The sequence below is a fragment of the Lontra canadensis genome, unplaced genomic scaffold (genome assembly GCF_010015895.1).
Source record: "Lontra canadensis isolate GAN:19392208 unplaced genomic scaffold, GSC_riverotter_1.0 scaffold146, whole genome shotgun sequence".
NCBI classification, from domain to species: domain Eukaryota; kingdom Metazoa; phylum Chordata; class Mammalia; order Carnivora; family Mustelidae; genus Lontra; species Lontra canadensis.
In genome coordinates, this window is record NW_022631140.1 from 764381 (window position 1) to 787914 (window position 23534).

Below are 23534 nucleotides of genomic sequence, written 5' to 3' on the forward strand. Positions count from 1 at the left end.
GGAAGGCCCCAGTGACTTCTAAGAAGCATTGGCCTAGAAGGGCAAGATGTGTATGAAATGTCTCTTGTTCTTCCAAATTGAGTACTTAGGTCCTTAAGTAGTACATAGGTACTTAATAAATACTAACTGCATGAATCAGTGAATACGAATGGTAAACGAAACCGTTCTTTACAAGCACGATCTACATCCAGCTGGAAGCCCAGCATGTAAGTTTACAGACCGGCCTCCACCCGAAGGCCGCTTTCCTGGGAAGTCCGAGCTTGGGCTGAAGAGCAGTAAGAAGTGCCGGTCAACCGTCGCGACAGGCGGGCCTCGCACCACCTCTCCACAGCCTGGCACCTACCGGCTCTAGGACCCCGCGCAGCACCGACTGAAACTTGGAGGCGGGACTAGGAGGAGGCCGTCGCGCACACGTGACGTAAACCAGCTCGCGCCAGCGGAGGTGAGGAAGCCGGGAATAGCGCAGAAACACGTTTCTCGCTAGCCTCGGTTCTCACGCGCCATGGCGACCCCAGTCCAGCAGCCTCCTCAGTCGAGCGGCGGAAAGCGCAAAGGCAAAGCTCAGTATGTGCAAGCCAAGCGGGCGCGGCGCTGCGACGGCGGCGGGTCCCGGCAGCTGGAACCCGGGCTACAGGGTATTCTCATTACCTGCAACATGAACGAACGCAAGTGCGTGGAGGAGGCGTACAGCCTGCTCAACGAATACGGCGACGACATGTATGGGCCGGAGAAGGTACGGGCCCCGGAGAGGGCAAGCGGCCTTTGAGGAGTGAGGGAATACTGCAAGGCCGGCTTTCTTCTACGCGTGCGCGCATTTTGTGGCGGAGCTGGCGAAGGGGCGTGGCCGCCTCTGTGCTGCCGCCTCTTTACCTTATCTGGGTTGCAGACCCTAGCCGGGTCGTGTGCTTGAAAAACTTGCAGCTTTCGGTTGTTTTTTTTGTTTTGTTTTGTTTTGTTTTCTTCCTACCCCATTAGTAATCATAGTGGCTTCTATTTATAGGTTGCTTCTGCGGCCCACATGTTGTGTTTCTGAGGCTCTCAAACGTTTCCTACTTAAAGTAGATTTGTGGAGTAATGTTCATGAGGACACTGAAACTCAAGTTGGTTAAGTGAACGGTCCAAGTTAATAAAGGAGACTTAACTTGTCCTCATAGTTTCTGACGTATCTTACCACATTTACACCCTGGTTGTAATGATGTTTGTCCTGAGCGGTGTCTCTGAAATAGTGGGTTTAGTACTAGTGCTAGTTATTTTTAAAATGCGCGTGTAAATGCAATTTAAAAAGTAAGAACTTTTTGTCCTCACACCACCTAAAACCTAATTTTCCCATCACAGTTTGGAAATCATCATATTCCTAACTTAGGATCAGGACTAATACATACACAAACACCTCAATGAATTAAAAGAGGGAGGATAATACAGGGGGCATTTGGATTCAAGGTCCATTATTTACTAGTTTTAGGGCTTGAACGTGGGTGTATTATTTAATTTTGCTGAGCTAAATAAAGAAAAATGATAGTGTACTTAATGTTGACTGAAAAGTTGCTTATGTATATAAAATACATCCTGGCAGGTAATAAAGTTTCCATAAATGTGTATAATTATTATTAGTGCTTGTCTGGCAAACTAATAATGGTGGGGCAGAGAACTGGGCAAGAAGTGAGTGTCCTGTCTACACTGGTACCTTGAGCAAATTCTTGACTCTTTCTGTTCCCTGTTCCTTAGTAGAATAAAAGGGCTTTTTATGCCCTGTTTGGTCTGATGGTAGTTTTTGAATGTAGGTGAGGTCCAGAGCTGAGGCCCAAGAAAGAATTCTCGAGAGGTCTTTGGTGCAAAATGGTGGCTTTATTAAAGCACCCGGTCAGGACCTGTGGGCAGAAAGAGCTGCTGCACAGGGATTGTGAGGTGTGACTGATTATATACTTGGTAGTTGGGAGAGGTAAAGGAAAAGGGAGGTTTTCAAAAGAACTTTTGGATGTTAAAGAGGACATACAGGATATTAGAGTCTTTGCCATTATCAAGTTAGGGTTGTTTTTTCCCCTCTACTAAAGCATTAACAGTAAGATATTTGGGAGTTTCCTCTGGAAGTTAGGTTATTGATAAGAAATGCTTTTTTTTTTGCCCCCCTGGTAAATCACTAAAACATTTGTAAGATGAGGGAAACGCTTGTCCTGCAGGACTGTGATCTCTATTTATTAACCATTTGTTTTTCCCTCCCTTAGCATTAGGGCAGCCAAGTGTACCTACCTCAAGAATGTCACACATATCCCACCTGGGAGGGGACTGGGGTTTGCAAGCTGTCAGGTTGGGCTTTGTCCTCTGCCTTCTACTTGCTCATCGTAATCTCACCAAAAGGAGAATGTCTTAATAGGCGCAAAGGTATCCGGTGATGGAATTAAGGTCTATCTTGAATGAATTCATCTGGTGAGCATGTTACCCTGTGTCCCAGAAAGTTAAGATGTTTTTCAAAGCATTTTCAAATTATATGTGTCCCACTCTGAGGGAACTCCGTTTTTCCTCCACATTTCGTAGAGAGCGATGTCAGCTTCTTTCTTTTTCTTTTTTTTAAGATTTTATTTATTTATTTGAGAGGGAGAGAGGGAAAGATAATGAGAGGAGAGAGGTCAGTGGGAGAAGCAGACTCCCTGCTGAGCAGTGAGCCCGATGTGGGTCTTGGTCCTGGGACTTCAGGATCATGACCTGAGCCAAAGGCCGTCGCTTAACCAACTGATTATTGTCCAGGCGCCTGCGATGTCAGTTTCTTAATAAAAAGCTTTATTGTCAGTATTGACCCATCTGCCATTGGAAATTTCACATAGGTAGTTAATTGTAGCTTTTAACATGAACTCTTTTTGCATCTCTGCTCATTTGTTTCATGCAGTTTATGGACAAAGATCAGCAGCCCTCTGGAAGTGAGGGAGAAGATGATGACATGGAGGCTGCCTTGAAGAAAGAAGTTGGTGACATTAAAGCATCGACAGAGATGAAGCTAAGGAGATTCCAGTCAGTGGAGAGTGGAGCAAATAATGTAGTCTTCATCAGGACACTTGGAATAGGTACGCATGACTAATAAACCTTAAGATTATTGAGCCTATAATATCTGGACATCTCCTTGCCTTAGAACACTGCCTACAAAATGGCTTCATGGTTATGGCTCAGTTAATTATTTGACTGATCTTTTCCACACTGTTCTAGCACTAGACATATGGAAGGGTCACATGGGGTGGTGAACATCACATTGGCTTAGGAGTGGAAACCTGGCTTTACCACTTTCTTTGTATGTAACTTTAGGTGAAACAAGAGTACATATTCTGTTTAAGAGGAGCAGTGCCAGCCAATTTGGAATGTAAGCCTTTAGGGCCAGATCTTCTGGTTTTTCAAAAGAAGTTGAAAATCTGGAGAAGTTCGTAGATTTTTTAATGCAGTTAACTAATTTAAAAGTATTAAAAACACTCAGTAGCCCCAAACAGACTTGTAGGTAGTGAGGATGGCCTAAGGACCTTATCATGATCTTGTGTACTTCATGGTTTGGGGGCTTCTCTGAGTTCCGAGATCTAGATTATTGTCCAGACTTAACTAATGGATAAATTAAATCTTTTTTAAAATGACTTGCAGATTTGTTTTGTAAAAGAGTGTACTATTTAATAATGTTACGTTTGTAGTTGCTATTGTTACAGGAAAACAGTAGGGTGTTGGACAACGAGACATAACAAAAATGTTAACTCCAGTGTCTTAGTGAACAGTTGTTTTTAATGAAAGCAGTAACAATGCTGAAGAGTTAATATATTAGGGCGCCTGGATGGTTCAGTTGGCTAAGCGATTGCCTTTGGCTCAGGTCATGATCCTGGAGTCCCAGCATGGAGTCCCACATCGGGCTCTCTGCTCGGCAGGGAGTCTGCTTCTCCCTTTGACCCTCCCCCTTCTCATGCTCTCTTTCTCTCTCTCTCTCTCAAAAAAAATTTAAACAAAAGAGTTAACATATTAGATATAGTAATAATCAGTATAGGCAGTGAAGAAAGTTGGAAAAAATGTTTGATTAGACTTATTTAACATTCATTATGATAATTTCTTCTATTATACTGTTGACATAGGTCACTGCCAATGAAGAATTCATCAATTTCAAGAGCTTTTAAAATGTCTGAGAGTTTTTATTCCTAACTTACTTACTTGTTTGCTTTGTGCTTTTTTTCTTTTTTCTTTTAGAACCTGAGAGATTGGTACATCATATTCTCCAGGATATGTACAAAACCAAGAAGAAGAAGACTCGGGTTATTTTACGTATGTTACCCATTTCAGGCTCATGCAAGGCTTTCTTAGAAGATATGAAAAAATATGCAGAAACATTTTTGGAACCCTGGTTTAAAGCTCCAAACAAAGGGACATTTCAGATTGTATATAAATCTCGAAATAACAGTCACATGAATAGAGACGAAGTTATCAAAGAATTGGCAGGTATGTTTTTCTTAGTGATTTTACATTAGTATGTAATACTAAATACTTGTTCTTGATTTTATTAATTTTTTTTTTTTTACAACTTAAGGCTTATATTTTTTAGTATAAAAGAAGTATATTAAAATGTCTTTAAAATAGGAGTACCTGGGGGCACCTGGGTGATTCAGAGGGTTAAGCCTCTGCCTTTGGCACAGGCCATGATCTCAGGGTCCTGGGATTGAGCCCCACATTGGGCTCTCCGCTCAGCAGGGAGCCTGTTCCCCTCCCCTTGCCCCATCTGCCTCTCTGCCTACTTGTGATATCTCTCTCTGTCAAATAAATAAAAATCTTAAAAAAAAAAAATAGGGGTACGTGCCTGGCTTAGCCAGCAGAGCATGTGACTCTTGATCCCAGGGTTGTGAGTTCAAGCTACACATTGGAGGCAGAGACTATTAAAAAAAAAAAAAAAAAAGTCCTTAAAATAATATCAAACCTAACAAATTTCAATATGTTGGTTATGAGACTTTCTGGTAGGTAGATAGGAAATCTTCCAAATCAAGATTTAATTTTCTTTGGAAAAAAAGGACTCTAATTAATGTCTCGGCATTTCATTTGTATTTATTTATTGAAAGGGTTCACAGCATTCTTTTTGTAAAGATTTATTTACTCATTAGAGAGTGTGAGAGAGCATGAGCTAGGGGTGGGAGGAGAGAGAGACAAGCAGACTCCCCACTGAGCAGAGAACCCAATAATGGGGCTTGATTCCAGGACACCGAGATCATGACCTGGGCCACCCCACTCAGATTCACAGAATTTGACTGGGGACCATGTAGAAGAGTAGACTGTATATATAAATTGGTTTAACAAGTCCCAAACAGAAAGATGAAAGATTGTATTTGTATCTGTCAAGCTTCATGGTATCCATCTTCCTCTGTTTTCCTCTTCTTTTTGTTACAGGAATAGTAGGCAGTCTCAATTCGGAAAATAAAGTGGATCTCACTAATCCGCAGTACACGGTGGTAGTAGAAATCATTAAAGCTGTCTGTTGCCTGAGTGTTGTGAAAGATTATATGTTGTTCAGAAAGTATAATCTCCAGGAGGTGGTAAAGAGTGCTAAGGACCCATCACAACTTAACCCAAAGCAGTCAGTGCAAGCAGGAAATGGGAAAGAAGCTAAATTGGAATCTGGTAACACATCAAATCAACATGATCCAGCAGAAGGAGAAAATAACCAGCAGGTGGTACCAGAAAATAACGAGGAACTGGGGCAGACAAAACCAAGATCTGAGACACAGGTGGTAAATGAGGGAGGAGCTAAACCTGAACTTGAAAGTCAAGTCACAGAAAGATCTGAGTCAAATGAAAATGACCTCTCATAAGGATAAAAAAACCTCCTTTGGTGTTGCAGGTGGGTTTCCCAGATGGTGTTCGGTGAGATAGTGCTAGGATTCCGTATAAAATTATGACTGAAAATACATTGTTTTTGACCTTTGTGCGCTGCATAATGCTGAACTCATAATATTGAACAGTGACTGAGAAACCCCATTAATGGTTCTGTTGGAGATCTTTTGAACCCCCTATGCCAGTGTGCAGTTAGGCCTATATGCATTTGGTTGAGCTAGGAGAGGCTATGGATAATGATGAACACTTCCGTGCAAGGGAGGGTGGAAGGAAGATGGTGTTGGCTTCTCCCTCCTGATTATCTTCCCCAGCCTCCCCTTCTGTGCTGGCATCTGACTTAGGGGAGCAAATGAACTCTGTAAAAGAGAAGTCATAGGGAAATTTTCATTTAAGGAAGGAATTTTTATGTGTTGCAACTCAGCTGTCCCTTCCTACTTTTGTTGTAAACATTGCAAAAACATGGGTCTTACAGGTTTAGAAGTGAATTGTTTTTGTGAAGTTTTTTTCTATCTTTTTGTGATTCTGTTACTTAGTTATGTCAGTTTTTACATTTTATGAACATTTGTTACAAATATGATGGTCCAGTGCTGTAATTTTTGAAGACATGGTGTGAGATAGAAGAAGACCATTTTAGGCATAGAACTACAGACATTTCTGCTAAGGTTAGTGATGAAGAATTAGTGTTCTGAGTTTTTCAGTATGGCAGTGGAACAAGAGACACAAATTCTTTTTTTATAGTGAAAGCTACTTTTCAGTGATCTTATATAGACTTAAATCCAAGTTGTTCTATTGCATTATGTATTGTCAGTGGAATGCAATTTACAAACCTAGCATTTCTCCAGCAGTTGTAACTAAGTCAAAACCATTTGATGAGTAAAAATGTTTCTTATTTTAATGGCATCTGGAATATCAAAACAGTAAGCTTTTGTTTAAAAAAAAAAACATTCAGGGGCACCCTGGCTGGCTCAGTCCATACGGCATGAGACTGTTGATCTCGGGGTGATACATTCAAGGTCCATGTTGGATGTAGAGATTACTTACAAATAAAGTCTTAAATAAAAATCACATTCAGTAAAAGGTCTAAGAAGCAAATTATTTAGTAACAGCACTTATACCAAGAAAAGAAAAATTCACATAGTTGGTAAGAATCGAATCTCAACATAATGTTAAAATGCTAGAGCAAGAAGCAGTACAAGAAATTGAAAAACCTTCACTTTCAGTTTATTAAATTAACTATGTCACCTGATGCTAAAAAATTAACTGAAAAGCAGCAGCTTCTCTATCTGGGTTGATAAAGTCAACAGATTTCACAAATATTTGTCCTACTCTAGCTTTGGTAAGATTGGTAAATGATGATGAAATTCAAGAAAGCTTTTTCTGCTATGAGGAGCCTCTCAAAACAAAGGCAGTATAAATTTAATGGGTCTTCATAGCTGAAGGCTGAAAGTCTGTCATCTTTACTTAGGGTGCTTATCGGTTTTGCTCATTTTGGTAAAATCCTGACAAAAAAAAAAAAAGCACATGGCTTTCTTCACAGAGAGCTGCTGATATAAAACACTTGGCGATGAAATGAAAGTTCTGGATAATGCTGCAGAAATTATTATTAAAGACCCATTTATATAAGAATGTTTAAAAAAAAAAACAAAAACAAAAGTCTGAACAGAGAGCACATAAATCTACGTACAGAAATCCAGTGGCTTGTCAGAGGAAGAGTTCTCAACAGGATGTTTGAGTTGAAAGGTGAATTGCCAGAGAGTACATACAAGGAGATATTAGGCCAGATTTTTTTTGAGTGCTCAGGAGCCCAAATACGGCTAGAGAAACTAGTCTGTTCAATGGACATTTTTCATCACATGAACAAATGAAACAAGTTTCTGCAAGGTCCTGGAGAAAATGTATTTTCTTGAAAATGATAAGATTCCCAGATTAAAAAGAAACACTCTTCAGAACTATCACTCTGCCAAAGGAACTCTTGAAATGTTTCCACAGCCAGTTGGGCTTGAGAATGAAGAAAAGACAAGTCTGGAGCCTTAACTAAAACTCTCCATGAAGAACTGCAAAACCCAATTAAATAGCATTTTCTCTCCTTTTCCTAAAACTGAGGGAAGAACCTCTTCTCTGAATCTCAGCCCGAGATTTTCTCCAGGAGAAGAAAAAGAACTCTGTGAATCATAGTCTGATAGTTCTGGGTTTTTGTGAAATCAGAGTATCCTTAACTTACTGCTCATACTCTCATGCCATGAGGGTTCCCTTAATTTGGAAGATTTTTCAAGGTTTCCTCTAGCGTAAAATTACTGAAAAACACTGGAAGAGACGGACACCAAAGAGGGCTGCATACTAAGTCCATATTATGAATAAATAGTAAGAGGCTGTGAAATAAACTTTTGGAGATGGGTTTATTAAGTTTGAAACAGTTCAGTAGTATTATAAATATTGAGTCTTCCTGCACCAATGTCTATGTTTATTTAATGGCTAGGGAATATGGGAATGTATTTTTATCCTCCTAAACTAGTGGTCCAGACTAGAAGGATTTGGGAGGGGCAAAGGCTGATTTCTGTACAGACTCGACCTTGGTTAATGCAGATGAGGCTGGAGCGTCCTTCTAGATCTTCGATATTTAAAGTGTTAACTCTTAATAGGTTGAGGTCATCTTGGAAGGATGATAAGAGCATTTTAAGTGTCATTTGTGTGAACATGGAGGATAGGATTTTGGTGCCTTCATTGGACTTACTCCAAGAAAAAGATCATTTTATTTTGATAGTGCAAGACTCTGGGACTTCGGGAATAAAAGTGGCCATATGCTTTTAGAACGGCTAACTCTGCAGAACTGGATTCCTTTTACTTTGTTTAAGCTGCTACTCTACAGAAAGATTTTGCTTTAGTAGTTCATTTTTAATCTTCTTGTATTTACTTGTATTTGGTAAGACTGAGTGCGACAAAAGCTCTTCTTCCCTAGTTCTAAAGCACTGTGTTCTGTTGGAATCTGAATCCCTTTATTGATATATGAAAAGTTTCCCAACTTTATTGTCGCTGACATTTGAGGATGTTGTTTTATAAATGACAAATTTCCAGGATAGGAATTGAATGGTTTCTTTTTTTTCCTTTTAATTTTTTTTTTTTAAGTTATGTCAGTTAAAAAAAACTTCAGTATTGTGGTTTAATAAACTTGTTTTGCTTTGTGGAGGAAGGAGTGTTATACTTAGTATCTTGAAACATGTTTGTGTAAGGTCACACATGATTTCTAAATGTTGTTTTTACTTGTATTTTGCTTTTGGTATGGCCAGATATTTAGCTTATTTTTCATAGTTCCTGATACTTTCAGAAAAAGCAAAATAAATTTGTTCCCTAAAGATTGGTGTTCTGTGCTTTTATTTCCTGTCTCTTATTAAATCTCTTGCTTTATAATAGATAATAAAAGATGCTTATATGTCACATTATGTATCAAAAGTCATGTACATTGTCCTAAAACATATAGATATAAAACTCTTAATAATTGCTCTTGATTAATTACTCTTAAGTAATCCAAACTTGGGATATTCTATGCTTTAAAAGGAGGTATGGGGTGCCTGGGTGACTCAATCGGTTAAGTGTCCAACTCTTGATTTCAGCTTGGGTCTTGATATCAGGGTTGTGAGATTAAGCCCCATGTTGGGCTCTGTGCTCAGTGGGGAGTCTGCTTGGGATTTTTCTCTTTCTGCACCCTCACCCCATTTTCTCTAAAATAAGTAAATCTTTAAAAAAAAAAAAGTATAGTAATACAGTACTCGATTAAATTCACTTACTGGCTTTTGAGTTATTTATATTACTTATTTTTTAAAAATATTTTATTTATTTGAGAGAGAGGGAGAGATCACAAGTAGGCAGAGAGGCAGGCAAAGAGAGAGGGGGAAGCAGGCTCCCTACTGAGCAGAGGGCCTGATGCAGGGCTTGATCCCAGGACCCTGAGACCATGACCGAGTTGAAGGCAGAGACTTAATCTGCTGAGTCACCCTGGTGCCCCTGTATTACTTACTTTAAAATTAATATTTTAATTCACTTTATTTCTGTTAAGTAGGCTCCACACCTATCAGAGCCCAACATGGGGCTTGAACCCATGACTCTGAGGTCAAGACCTGAGCAGAGTTGAGGAGTCAGATGCTCAACCGACTGAAACACCCAGGCACACCTTTAATTCACTTTAAAGAACTAGTAATACAAGATGTTAAGCAGAAGAAATTCTGTCTTGAACACTTCTCTTAGAATAGTACTAATCTTTATTTTGACTTAATCAGGCACAAGATAAATTCATTGTCCACTGTGCTTTTCTAAGTAATCATTTGCTATTTTAAACGCTGTTGGTCATTAAAATCACTGCCTTTGTCAGTTTGGTCATCATAACTTTTTTTTCCCAAATATTTTTGAATTATTATTTATATAATTTTTGGCTAAGTACAGAATGAAAAATTGAGTTTTTCAACCTGGAAAAACCTTCAGCATTGCAAGAGAGTAATCTCTAAATCAGCAGGAAGCAAGGACTAAAAAGTCTATAACTATTTAATGCTGTAGTTGCTTATTGGGCTATGTTCGACCCCATTCATGGTCTCTCAGAACATTGCGTTTGATTTTCCCGGTGATTGTCTTCGGGAGTTCTGGAACAAATTCCACCTAATTAACAGAGAAACATACTATGAGACACTTGATTCCGTTTTGACAATTCCAGTTGTCAGTACAACTGGGAGAGCTTTCATGTAACTGACGAGTTTGAGTCTGAGGAACATCTTAGCCTAAACTCATTGAAATTCTTGTGTTTATTGTCCAGTTGACAATGGACCTACATCATGAGTTTTTAGTGCAAAGCCTATATGCTTTATCAGACGGATATAATGACCCTTTGCTCCATTGCTTCCCCTTCCAGTTCAAATTAGAGCTGGGCCTCTACTGCCCCTAGGAAATAGAGGCCACACCTAAATGTACAGAGAAGCAACTTAATTCTTAGGTTTGGGGCTTTTAAGAGCTGGATCCTGCAGCCCCTTTCTAAGGGAAACTTTTGAGAGTTAATTTTGAGTATAATTTACCCATTATGCTCAGAGTAAAATCCTTTCTCTGTTTCCCTCGCTCAAGATGTGACTTTAAAAATTTTCTCAATGTTTCTGCAAATCAACTGGTGACTGATTTAGTAAATTTGATGGAGAATATGTATCTAATTCTGAGGCTGAAGTTAACTACATTTTGGCTGAAATACCAGTTGAATGGAATTCTCATCTTAAGGATCAGTATCAACCAACAGTATTCCAGGATTAAAAGGAAGGAAATTGCAGTGCCATCATTATATTTTTTATATACAATTATTCTTAAATCCTCCCTTGAAGTTTTCAGGAAAGATTCCACAGTTTCTTCAGATAGCATTTTTTTTCTGGGCCTTAAGTTTGGTCACTTGATACTTAAAAGGCTTGTGCTTGGAGAGTATTATGGCTTGAGAGTACTGATAACTGAATCAAATGCTGTCTTTAAATTTTTTTCCATTTTTTCCCCTCATGAAATGGGACTGATTAGTCTTAACAAGGATCCTTAGTAGTTGTTCAGTATTGCAGAGTTGATCAAAACTAATGTACCAAACATCTGTCCTAAAATAAATTTTTTAAAGCAAAATTCTTAAGGCTAAACAAGTTGAAGTAAGTGTCTTCCACTTATATAATGAGCAACCATAAAGTCAAAAGCTAGTAAAATCTATGTATTTAATATCTTAGACCCTTATTTGGTAACACTTAACTTTGGGCAAATAATACTTGCCTTTCTTGGATATTTGTAAGGTGCAGTTGATTTTTTCACATGATCCTGAAGTTCAAGAATTAATTTCTCTGGGTTGGATGATTTAAAGGGTGCAGATAAGACAACAAAAGCTTTCACTACCTGCAGGAGAAAAGTCAATTTATATTGATTTTTTTTCTTTCAGACACATCAGGAGTTTGGAACCAAAGCCGAGCACAGACAGGTACTTATAATTACTTGTTTACACAACTTGAGTGATGAACGCAAATCCAGAGATCACCCTTGATCTTGGATACAAGTGGGGTTTTGAGATCTAATTCCAGATAAATGGTTTGTGAGTGTGAGGAGTGCAGTGTTTCAATAAAGCTAAAACTCAAGTTTTGTTTACATGTCACACATGTATTTAACATTTCAGTCAGACTAGTCCTATATGTTATACAGGCAGTCCTTGATTTGCAGATGATCATTTATTCCAGACCTACACTGTTAGAAGCATATAATAGGGAGACAAATGGAGGTTCCAGAGAATATGGTTTGAAAGGGATTTGGGGAGGCTTGGTGGAGGGATTTTGTATTCTGGGAGATGAATTCTTCGGAAGGATCAATCTACCTCTGAAAGGTCTTTTTTGCCTAATTATTTCTTGCTTCTCTTTGGAATACTATACAAAACCCACCAATTAGATAATTATTAAGGTTAGTTAATTATACTTTAAATTATTAATTATTCATACATTGATTCCAATTGGTATTTACTTCTAATGTTCAGATGAAACCAGCTATATTGAGAGAATGAGAATATGGTGGCAGGAGAAAAGTATTTTGGACAAGAGAATCCACTGGGTGTGGAGGTGGTGCAAGAGGTTTGAGTGTGGGATCCATAGAGTCACTGCAGAGGGTCAGAGAGGGCGCCTGGGTAGCTCAGTCAGTTAAATGTCTGCCTTTGCCTGGGGCCATGATCCCTGGGTCCAGGATCGAGCCCCACACTGGGCTCCCTGCTCTCCCTTTGGGGGAGTGGGGAGTCTGCTTCTCCCTCTCTGCCACTCCCCCTGCTTGTGCTCTCTCTCTCTCTTTCTCTGTCAAATAAGTAAATAAAATCTTTTTTAAAAAAGGATCAGAGAAAGAGATGTGGGAGGATGCTGATACACAAACTGTTTTTGGAATTTTGCTACTCACTAAATCTGCCAGAAACTTCCATGAGGAAAGGAAACATCTCCCTTCCATTCTATATGGCTTCCTCTTAAAACTGTCATTCCTTAAGTTCCCTTTCATTAGGTCCTAAGTAGGCTAGTGAGACTTGTTTGGGAACCTGGCCACAGTCTCCTACTTGCATTGTTTCTGTGAGACAATGTATTCTGATTTCCATGACTATTGTAAATACAGTAAAATCTGCTTTTTCTTTCTTTTTTTTTTTTTTTTTAAAGATTTTATTCATTTATTTGACAGAGAGAGATCACAAACAGGCAGAGAGGCAGGCAGAGAGAGAGGAGGAAGCAGGCTCCCTGCTGAGCAGAGAGCCCGATGCGGGGCTCGATCCCAGGACCCTGAGATCATGACCTGAGCCGAAGGCAGCGGCTTAACCCACTGAGCCACCCAGGCGCCCCAAATCTGCTTTTTCTATGCAGCATCTGTTCTCCCCCTTTTAGTAATAGTACCCTGATTTTCCTATGGAACATTACCCTAACTTTTCTGTCTGGTGGTCTTGACACTAACTTCTACCTCCAATGATCAGCATATGATCCAGGTCTGGCCAGCGAGCATATGCCATTCCCTGGCCACATTGTTTAGATATGTGATCTAAGATAGACACATATTACTCTGGGAGTTTCTTGAAACTGTTGGAAGAGGAGCTGTCTCCTTTACTGGTTGTGAAGCTGTGTACATTTGGAATCAGTTGCTACCACGTAGGAAGAACATGCCTGAATGGAGCCACCCTAAAGAACAACAGCCAGGAAATGAAGAGAGACAAAGCTTTGCTAACTTCACATGAACCCTTGGATGTAGCTGTACCTAAAGACCTCACTTACGTGTGGGCCAATAAATTCCTTTTTAAAAAAACTTAAGTCAGTTTGAGTTGAGTTTCTGTCACCACTAAATGAATCCTAATACATCCCACTTGGGACACAATTCATTCATAAAGCTGAGTGCTGGTACCCATTTTTGGCACATGGGTGCTTCGTCATGAGAATTACCTGATTACTCCTGATTTACTCTCCAGAGGGGTCAAATGGATAGAACTAGAAAATATGAAATTGCTACTTGAATGATATTCACTCTACCTCTCCTCTGACTGGATCCGGACTGCTGACAACAGCTGATTCAACAACAGCTGGGTGTTCAATTAGCGCACTCTCCACTTCAAATGGCCCGATACGGTACCTAGAAGAAGAAAAGAAGCCCTTGGCCACTACATCATCCAAGGAGGAGATCTCCCCTGGCCATCTGTTACTCTCTAAGAGTGGCAAATGCACAAACCCAGAGGATATGATGACATCATCAGCTCTGCCGACAAACCAGAAATACCCATCACTGTCCATCACTCCTCTGTCTCCAGTGGTGTAAAAATCCCCTCTTATTGTGGCAGCAGTTTTCTCTGGATTGTCCTAGGAACCAAAGATGGCTTTGGGGATTAATTTGGTCAAAATAGAAAAAGAGGCATGACATTCATCAAGTGACTAGTACCTTGCACATTCTATTTTAAAAGAAATTGATTTTTTTAAAAAAATGTGGTTCCTACTGTAGAATAAAAAAGGTTCAAGAATATAATGAAAAGGAAACCCCTCTTTCACATCTTCTGCCCCATATCACCCCCTCCCTCCCCTCAGCAGCCTAGTTGTCTTTTCTAAGGACAAGCACGGCAACTGGTTTCTTACACATAGAATTTAATCTTTACAAAACTTTTAGGAAATAGATGATATTCTCTCCATTTTACAGTTGATGAAATAGACTTGGATTTTGTGACTTGCTCAAGGTTAAACAGCAACACATGATGGATATGAAATTTGGACCCAAGTCTGTATGACTCCCCATGCCACCTTTCTGTTAACTTGTGACTAGCACATTCTATGTTCTTATACCACATATTCAGAGAAGAAACAGAAGGGTCGTGTAGACTTTAGTCTGAGGGCTATTTCCCCTTCTTTGCCAGGTGGTAGGATGTTGCCATTTTCATCTATAATCTAGAATGAAAGAAACAATTAGGTTCCTAAAATTTTCTTTTTACAAAATGAAAACAGGTTACAAATAGTTGTACAATGACTAGCAGAAAACTGTAAAACAGTCTTCTCTATTGAAACAGATATTACCCACCTGGACATCATAGGGTAGTACTCCTTTCCCCATCGAGCCCGGTTTAATTTCTTGTCCTTTCTGATTGGCACAAATTATTCCCTATTGAGAGAACATGTTTTATTTAAGAATGTAAACATTCATTTTCTCTTGCTATTTATATCATGAAAATAAAACATAAGACTCAGTTTTGACTGGACTGATTTTCCCCATGTGCATGTTTGTCTTCTGGATACACACACACACACACGCATGTTTGTCTTCTGGACAAACACACACACACACACACACACACACACTATTTTAGACTAGTGCTTCTCAAACCTGTGTATCAGAGTCACCTGGAACATTCATTTTTCAAGCACAGATTGCCAGGCCTCATCCCAGAGTTTCTGATTCAGTAGGTCTACCTGGGGTGGGATGGTGTGTGTGAAAATTTGAATTGCTACCAAATTCCCACATGCTGTTTCTGGTGGTGGTTTTGGACCACACTTTGAAAACTACTCCTTTAGACTAAGGGTCCTGTTTATTGCACCTTGGGATAAATTCCACACTGGGCCTCTCTGGGGTCCTCAGTGCTGCTGAGAAGAAACACTTGATTCTTTTTTTTTTTTTTCCAGAAACTTCCCATAAGTAAGTCTGTTTGTTTGTTTGTTTGTTTATTATCAATGTTGCAAGATTCATTGTTTATGCACCACACCCAGTGCTCCATGTAATATGTGCCCTCCTTAATATCTACCACCAGGCTAGCCCATCCCACCCCACCCACTCCCTTCCAAATCCTCAGTTTGTTTCTCAGAGTCCATAGTCTCTCATGCTTCATCTTCCCCTCTGATTTCCCCCTCTTCACTTTTCCTTTCCTTCTCCTAATGTCCTCCATGTTATTCCTTATGCTTCACAAGTAAGTGAAACCATATGATAATTGACTTTCTCTGCTTGACTTATTTCACTCAGCATAATCTCCTCCAGTCCCATCCATGTTGATACAAAAGTTGGGTATTTATCCTTTCGGATGGAGATGTAATATTCCATTGTGTATATGGACCATATCTTCTTTATCCATTCGTCTGTTGAAGGGCATCTTGGCTCTTTCCAGTTTGGCAATTGTGACCATTGCTGCTATGAGCATTGGGGTCCATATAACCCTTCTTTTTATTACATCTGTATCTTTGGGTTAAATAACCAGTAGTACAATTGCAGGGTCATAGGGCAGCTCTATTTTTAATTTTTTAAGGAATCTCCACACTGTTTTCCACAGTGGTTGCACCAACAACAGTGTAAGAAGGTTCCCCTTTCTCCACATCCTCTCCAACACTTGTTTCCTGTCCTGATAATTTTGGCCGTTCTAACTGGTGTAAGGTGGTATCTCAGAATTCCACTGGTATTTTTCAAAGTGCTAGAACAAACAATCCTAAAATTTGTATGGAACCAGAAAAGACCCCGAATCACTAAGGAAATGTTGAAAAAGAAAAACAAAGCTGGGGGCATCACGCCTGATTTCAAGCTTAACTACAAAGCTGTGATCACCAAGACAGCATGGTACTAGCACAAAGCAGACACATAGACCAAGGAACAGAGTAGAGTATCCAGATATGGACCCTCAACTCTATGGTCAAATAATCTTCAACAAAGCAGGAAAAAATATCCAGTGGAAATAAGACAGTCTCTTCAATAAATGGTGCTGGGAAAATTGGACAGTTACGTATAGAAGAACAAAATCTGATCATTCTCTTACACCATTCACAAAGATAAACTTGAAATGGATGAAAGACCTCAACGTGAGGCAGGAATCTATCAAAATCCTAGAGGAGAACATCGGCAGTAACCTCTTTGACATTGAACACAGCAACCTCTTTTAAGACATGTCTCCAGAGACAAAGGGAACAAAAGTGAAAATGAACTTTTGGAACTTCTTCAAGATCAAAAGCTTCTGCACAGTAAAGAAACAGTCAACAAAGAAGCAACCCATGGAATTGGAGAGACAAAGATCTATAAAGAACGCCTCAAACTCAAAACCCAAAAAACAGATAGTCATATCAAAAAATGGGCAGAAGACACGAACAGACATGTATGTCTTCTCCAAAGAAGACATGCAAATGACTAACAGACACATGAAAAAATGTTCATCATCCTTAGCCATCAGGGAAATTCAAATCAAAACCTCATTGAGAGCCACTTGATTCTGACCCTCTCCATCCCCAAACACCTTTGAGAGTTCTCCTGCATAGGGAGAAGACAGGAAGACTGCAAGGAATAATCCTAATTCTGCACTAGCCAAGCCAAATTGGGCAATTCAGAGGTCTTGGTAGTTATGGCAAGGTATGGTATTCTCAGAAATTCCCTAAAAATTTATAGCCCCAAGGGGGCTCTTCAGGGGCTCAGCCTGGGATTGAAAGGCTCCCAATATGCTAAACTCAAACTTTTTCCATTAAACATACCACTTCTGTCTGTCCATAGCCTTCATACAGTTCCAGCCCAGTTTGGGCCTTCCACTGTTCCAGCACCTCCGGGTTGAGTGGCTCCCCTCCTGTCAAGCAGTGCCGTAGCTTCTTGAATTTATATCTGCAGACACAGAGTCTCATGGGGTCTTTGGGAGGAAGAAATCTGAGTGGCTTTCATTAAAAAATTATTAAGATGTTCTAGCAACAAGCCAATGAGCTAGGAAAGGCAAGCCTTAGGAAGGTTCATTCACAAATATTTTTTGATCACTTACTATCTTACCAGACACATTTATAGGTTTTGTGGGGCATGTTAATGATGAAAGTAAAATTTGCTGACAGAGCTTGTATTAGGAGGGGAGAAGGTAGGAGAAAGTACTGATAATGAGTGGTAAAACAACCAACACTAATTGAGCATTTATTGTGTTGTGAGGGCTTTTGGAGCACTCTCAAAATCCTCATGCCCTATTTTATAGATGAGGAAATTGAGACTGGGAGAACTTAAAGAAGTTGCACAAGATTTCATGAAGGGCTGAGTTAACTACTCCACAGCTGCCATTTGTCCGGTGTCTGACCGAGCAGGCCACTTACACTGAATTCTCACCACAAACTCGTGAGGCAGCTCTTAATCCTCTCTTGTGGATGGAATGAAGGGAGGCTTACTTAGCAATCTCATCTCAAGTGTCTGAGGTCTCACTATAGTAAACAGCAGAGCCCCACTTGTTTGACTTTGGAGATCAAGCTTTTCACCCCTGGCCTTACTACTATGCTGCCCACTTTCTCAAGTGAGAAAGTCTGGAACAGCCCCGCTCTGATGCATTGAGGTTTCCAATGGGCAGGACGGGATTGTACCTATTCAAATAGCCCTTGAAAGCCCTTGGACTACTCTTGAGGTGTGAGCAAGATGCTCACATTTTGAGGGGCACCTGGGTGTTGCAGCCAGTTGAATGTCCCACTATTGGTTTTGGCTCAGGTCGTGATCTCAGGATCTTGGGGTCATCAGATTGAGCCCCATGTCAGGCTCCATGCTGTGTGCAGAGTCTGCTAGAGTTTCTCTCTCCCTCTCCCTCTGCCCCTTCCCACCATGTGTTCCCCCCCACTTAAATCAATCAATCTTAAAAAAAAAAAAAAGATGCTCATATATTGAGGGCCACAAGGGAATTGACCCTAACTAGGATAAGAGAAGGTTCAGATCTGTTTTATTTTGTTTCCTAGCACTCTCCCTCCTGGGCATCCACATTTGAGGGGGATAGAGGATGGACAAGGCTGCACTACTTAAATTGTCACTACTTACATTGTTTCTCTCCTCCTCTCTCTCTCTCCTCACGTATTCAATTCATATTGCTTAAGTAAATATACATTGCAAGTCCACTAGAGGTTCAGGTGATTTGGATAAATTGATTATAATCCTCAGGTCATAAAACTATATTAGCTTCTCTTCAAGGCATATAAACACAGTTGTACTTTGGGGTGCTGCGGGGCTAGTTCTCAGACTGTAGGGCTCTGGTTGTCCCTGAGAAAGTGGTAGAGTTGCCCCTAGACACTAACCTCAGGGGCAACTGGGAGGTGATTTAGGCAATATCTGGAGCCATTTTTGGTGGTTGCCAGGGAGGATCTACTGACATCTAATGGGTGGAGACCAGGTAGAATGCTGCTCAACATCCTACAGTGCACATGCCAGCCCCTGACAGCACAGAATTCAGTCCAAAATGTCAGTAGTGGCGAGACTGAGGAAACCTGCACTGAAATGGGGAGATCTATGATGCTAGACCGCAGCTTTCATTTGTGCTTCACATGGAGATGCCCGCCCAAGTACCTCTTCAGGTCTTTCTGCACAAGCATCCTGTACACAGTGGGGGCGCTGCACAGGGTGGTGATGGGGTAAGTGGTGAGAGTCTGCATGATGGAGAAAGACAGTTGTCAGAAGTGGTTAATTAGAGGCCACATCTAGAGCTGATGTCTGCCACCCCTCATCCTCTTTCACTGACAGGTTTCCATCATATATGATCACTGCTCAGAACAAAAACCCAAGTATTTAATAGTTGTTCCTAGTGACTGTATGTCTGCTGGGAATTTCCAGTTATTGGAAAGAACACATGTCTGTTACAGTAATAGACATACACAGTCCACTCTCCACAGTGGACTCAACACAGTCCACTCTCTAAACAGAAAGTAAATATTTGAATTTGAGACCAGCCCCCAAGTATGAGCTGGTTTATTCTACCTCAGGGCTGCAAATTACCTTTCACGGTGGAATTTTGAAACCTCCTGCCCATATATTCCTATACAGTACACACCCTGGGTGTGAACTAACCTACCAAAACCTCCCAACACTTTTTCTCTGAAAGACATCAGTGCTGGGGCACCTGGGTGGCTCAGTCAGTTAAGCCTCCACCTCTTGATTTCCACTCAGGTTGTGATCTCAGGGTCACAAGACTGAGCCCCTCGTAGACCCCACACTTAATGCAGAGTCAGCTAGGGATTCTTTCTCCTCCCTCTCTCTTTCCCTTTGCTCTGCCCCCTGCTTGCCTTCTCTACCCATCCCTCAAATTAAAAAAAAAAAAAGACACTCCTTTTGAGTGGATTGATTAAGTGCACTAGTGAGGCATTTTTCAGGCCTTTCCTTAACTGTTTAAGATTTGCCATGCTTATTTTACCTCCATCTCCATAAAGAAAAATAATGACCTAGGCATGCTAAATCTAGAGAGATACTCATGTTTTAGATGTCCTATTTCTAGACAGATTCCACTATGTCACATAATGAATTGACAGTTTGTATAAAATGTAAGCATTTGAGAGAATATTTTCAAGATGTATTTGTAGGCTATCTGGATTATCAAAGATCAAGAAAAACTTTTGATCCTTAAGTGAGCATTTCTGCTGTCTGTACATGCCCCCTGGATTCCAGCTGTTCTTAATAATAGTAAATGCATGTAACTAAGAATAGTGTAAAGTTTTTAGAATACTTAAAATACACACACTATCTTTGCAAAATAAGAGTATTATTATTTTAATAGACTAATATAAATGCCATATATTATTATAGTATTAATGTATCTTATTTACTATAACATTAAAGACTATTAAAATAAAAATATATTTTTCTTAAATATTATATAATTTTTAATATTTTGTTAAAAATTATTTTTAAAAATACAGGTTTTAGAACTGCAAAGTTAGCTTATTTACACAGGACACTTTGTAAACCTGACATAGAGATCCCAGTTCTTATGTTACCCACCATTTCTGTTAAGACCCTCAAACCATCTCATAAGACCAGTTAGCAAAATAACAGGGTGAGTATAGCTTTTATTCACACACAGGTGTGGTGTTTAGCAATATGTATTTCATTAAACATAATTGATTTTTCATGGTTGAAAAATAATTGTCCTAAATCACATCTTTGTAAAGGCTAAAGAAATCAGGGCAATCTGATACTTCAGTCTAGCTGTGTCTTGTTGAGAAGGAGGGACGTGCTTGGTTTCAAGACAAATATTGGGTTCTGAGAATTAACAAAGTGAAAAGCACAGGGTGAAGGGAGAATGGAAGGAGCTTCTGTGGGAGAAAGGTGACCCCACCTTCAATCTTCCCTATGTAGGGTTTTGGATTTATCGCCTATTGTTTTGGTTTCACTGAATCAGAAACCAAAGATTTGTTGAGACTTGAGCCTTGTAATCTGTTATTTAGAACATTTCAAGTGGAGTGTGGGCAAATCCTGAATAGTTTGAAACATGGGAGTGTTGTGGGTGTTCCCTTTTTGTTAAATACATTCAAAAGCCAAATCCCTGGAGACTTCATTTCTTAAAAAGGAATGATTCCCACAAGCCCAGGAAACTATATTCTGAAGAATCACTTCTTTGTGGTTTTGGCAGGGTATGGTGTGTGTGTGTGTGTGTGTGTGTGTGGAGAAGACAAGGGAAAGATGTAGCTAGAAACCTTGACTTACATCTAGGAAGGTGTCAGTGTCAAACTGGGCCATCCGATGTACAAAGACACAGGCTCCCTGAAGCCAGGTTGAAAACACACTGCCAATGGCAGCCTTGATCCAGCCAGTGTCAGACATATTCCACATGATATCTGAGGACTTCAGGTCTAGCCAATACCTAAACGATATGGAGAAGCAACAACACAGACCAAAAAATCACAAAACAAAACAAAAAAACCAAAAAAGCAGAAAAGCAAACAAACTGGAATCTTCAAGAACTGGCCAGAACCTCATGGCTACAGAGAAGGGTCATAAGAAGCCTAAAGGCAGAAAGAGTGATTCTATCTTCCACTTTTGTTAGGGGACCTTCTCAGGATCCTAGGTAATCTGAAAGTAGAGAGGGGGCTAAATTTGACATGGTATTCTGAGTTTGTTCATGAATGCAACAAATACTTATTGTGCAAATATATGGTAGGCCCCGTTCTCCCTAGCATGGTGAGTGAGATAGAGCAGATACCTGCTCTTAATTTAACAGGACAGAGAACAGATAAGCACACCATAAAATGAGTAAGAATATAAATCAGTATCATAATTTCAAATAGTGATAAGTGCTCTGAAGAAAATAAAATACGGTAAAGTGATAGTTATAGAATACGTAGGAAGGCCTTTCTGGGTGGGTGAATTTACCTGGCACCAAGAAGGAAGCAAACATGTTGTTGTTGGAGATGGGCTCAAGGCTGGTTCCTGTTTATCACCCTGTGCTCATCACACAAGTGCCCTCCTTAATCCCCATCACCTATTTAACACATTAATTCTTGCTTGATCAGTTGGTGAGATGGTGCCATTTATTGAGCTAAGACTGGAGAAGGGCATCAGGGGTTCTGTTTTGTAGATGTTACACTGCAGAAATCTAATAGTCATTCAAGTGGAGGTGTCAGCTAGGCAGTGGGATATACACGTTGGGAGCTCAGGAGAGAGTTTAGCAAGAACAGTTTTCTTCCCTACCTTCCACAGAGGGTATACCCAATTCCGAGGCTGCTTTGAGAGTGCTGGGCCATCTTGGGAGAGCCTGTGGTCCCACTGGTGAAATAAATGGCCATTGGTTCTTGACTGCCTGTCTCCACACAGTTGTGCTCCGCAGAGGCAGATCTGTAAAATACGGGTCCCAACCCAACATGGTAGGTGAAGATGGTAGCCCAATTTAACTTTGAGACTATATATATATATATATATATATGTATGTATGAGATCGTTATTATATATATATTACAATTATATATATGAGATTATTATTATATATATTTCAATTGTATATATATATATTTTTTTTTTCTCTGTTACTTGTGCCCTCTTGATACCAGAAAAGAGTTAATAGAACAAAGACCTAATCCAAAACCTCTTTGAGAGGAATTTCTCAATAAATCTTAAAGGGATTTTGCAGATCAGTGCTAACCTTTAACAATTCATTTTTCTTTAAGCACCAACTCTGTATAGTCCACACTGATAGCCAAGATGACTTTCAATATCAATGACGAAAATATGTGAATTTTATTTACTTAAACATTTTCTTCTAAGTGCTTTTATTTAATCTATATATTTTTTTAAGTCAGTCATGAGTCTTTGTGGATTGTTTATTAAGATTTCAGGAGTTTTTATGATTTAAAGGAAGATCTTTTGGTATTTGAATCAAACTTTTTAATACTTTTTATTCAGCATCTTCATCACTGGCAGACATCGTTGGGAGCTTACCATATAGCATCCCATTCTTCTCCTTTGCACTGATAAAACTCTGATTTTGTTCAGGTATCAGGCAGTTATATGCTTCAGGGGAGACTGTTACTTATATAGCTCCAGGGGGTGAATCTTGATTATCCAAAGCCAATTGTGGTGATTCTCATGCTAGAGACTGATTTAGGAATGGGCACACGTACAGTCACAATCAATGAGATTTAAAGGCTTTATGGAAAATGTTTCCTTAATACAAATCAAAACCACAATGAGATACTACCTCACACCTGTCAGAATGGCTAAACTTAAGTCAGGAAAAGACAACATATGTTGGCAAGGATGAGGAGAAAGCAGAACGCTCTTACACTCTGGATGGGAATGCAAACTGATACAGTCACTCTGGAAAAAAGTATGGAAGTTCCTCAAAAAGTTGAAAATAGAGCTACCCTATGACCCAGCCATTGCACTAATGGGTATCTACCCCAAAGATACAAAGGTAGTGATCTGAAAGGGTACCTGCACCTCAATGTTTATAGCAGCAATGTCCACAATAGCCAAACTATGGAAAAAGCCCAGAT

At 39.8% G+C, this 23534-nt stretch overlaps 2 protein-coding genes across 4 annotated transcripts in view; one reads left to right on the plus strand and one right to left on the minus strand.

Annotated features, from left to right (window-relative positions):
• Positions 1–412: 412 nt before the first annotated feature.
• Positions 413–9182, plus strand: THUMPD1 (THUMP domain containing 1). Of its 2 annotated transcripts, XM_032843972.1 has the most exons (5): positions 413–733; positions 2882–3056; positions 4204–4452; positions 5389–5839; positions 7370–9182. In XM_032843972.1, exons 1-4 carry the CDS (start codon positions 503–505, stop codon positions 5808–5810), a joined length of 1077 nt encoding a protein of 358 aa, XP_032699863.1. In that variant the 5' UTR covers positions 413–502; the 3' UTR covers positions 5811–5839; positions 7370–9182. The 2 variants fall into 2 exon arrangements, with proteins under 2 accessions (XP_032699863.1, XP_032699862.1); XM_032843971.1 differs by having other exon boundaries at positions 5389–9182.
• A 1166-nt stretch (positions 9183–10348) lies between these two features.
• The window catches only part of ACSM4 (acyl-CoA synthetase medium chain family member 4), a 27686-nt gene continuing 14500 nt past the window's right edge, over positions 10349–23534 (minus strand). The window contains exons 5-14 of one of the 2 annotated variants that reach the window (XM_032843969.1): positions 22234–22377; positions 21250–21406; positions 19120–19199; positions 17304–17427; positions 14887–14967; positions 14655–14756; positions 14053–14180; positions 13857–13956; positions 11602–11721; positions 10349–10476 (exon numbers count right to left, since the gene is read on the minus strand). In XM_032843969.1, coding sequence (XP_032699860.1) covers positions 10390–10476; positions 11602–11721; positions 13857–13956; positions 14053–14180; positions 14655–14756; positions 14887–14967; positions 17304–17427; positions 19120–19199; positions 21250–21406; positions 22234–22377 — 1123 coding nt within the window. In that variant the 3' untranslated portion in view covers positions 10349–10389. The remainder of the gene's footprint in view (positions 10477–11601; positions 11722–13856; positions 13957–14052; positions 14181–14654; positions 14757–14886; positions 14968–17303; positions 17428–19119; positions 19200–21249; positions 21407–22233; positions 22378–23534) is intronic. The other variant, XM_032843970.1, reaches the window with a different exon arrangement.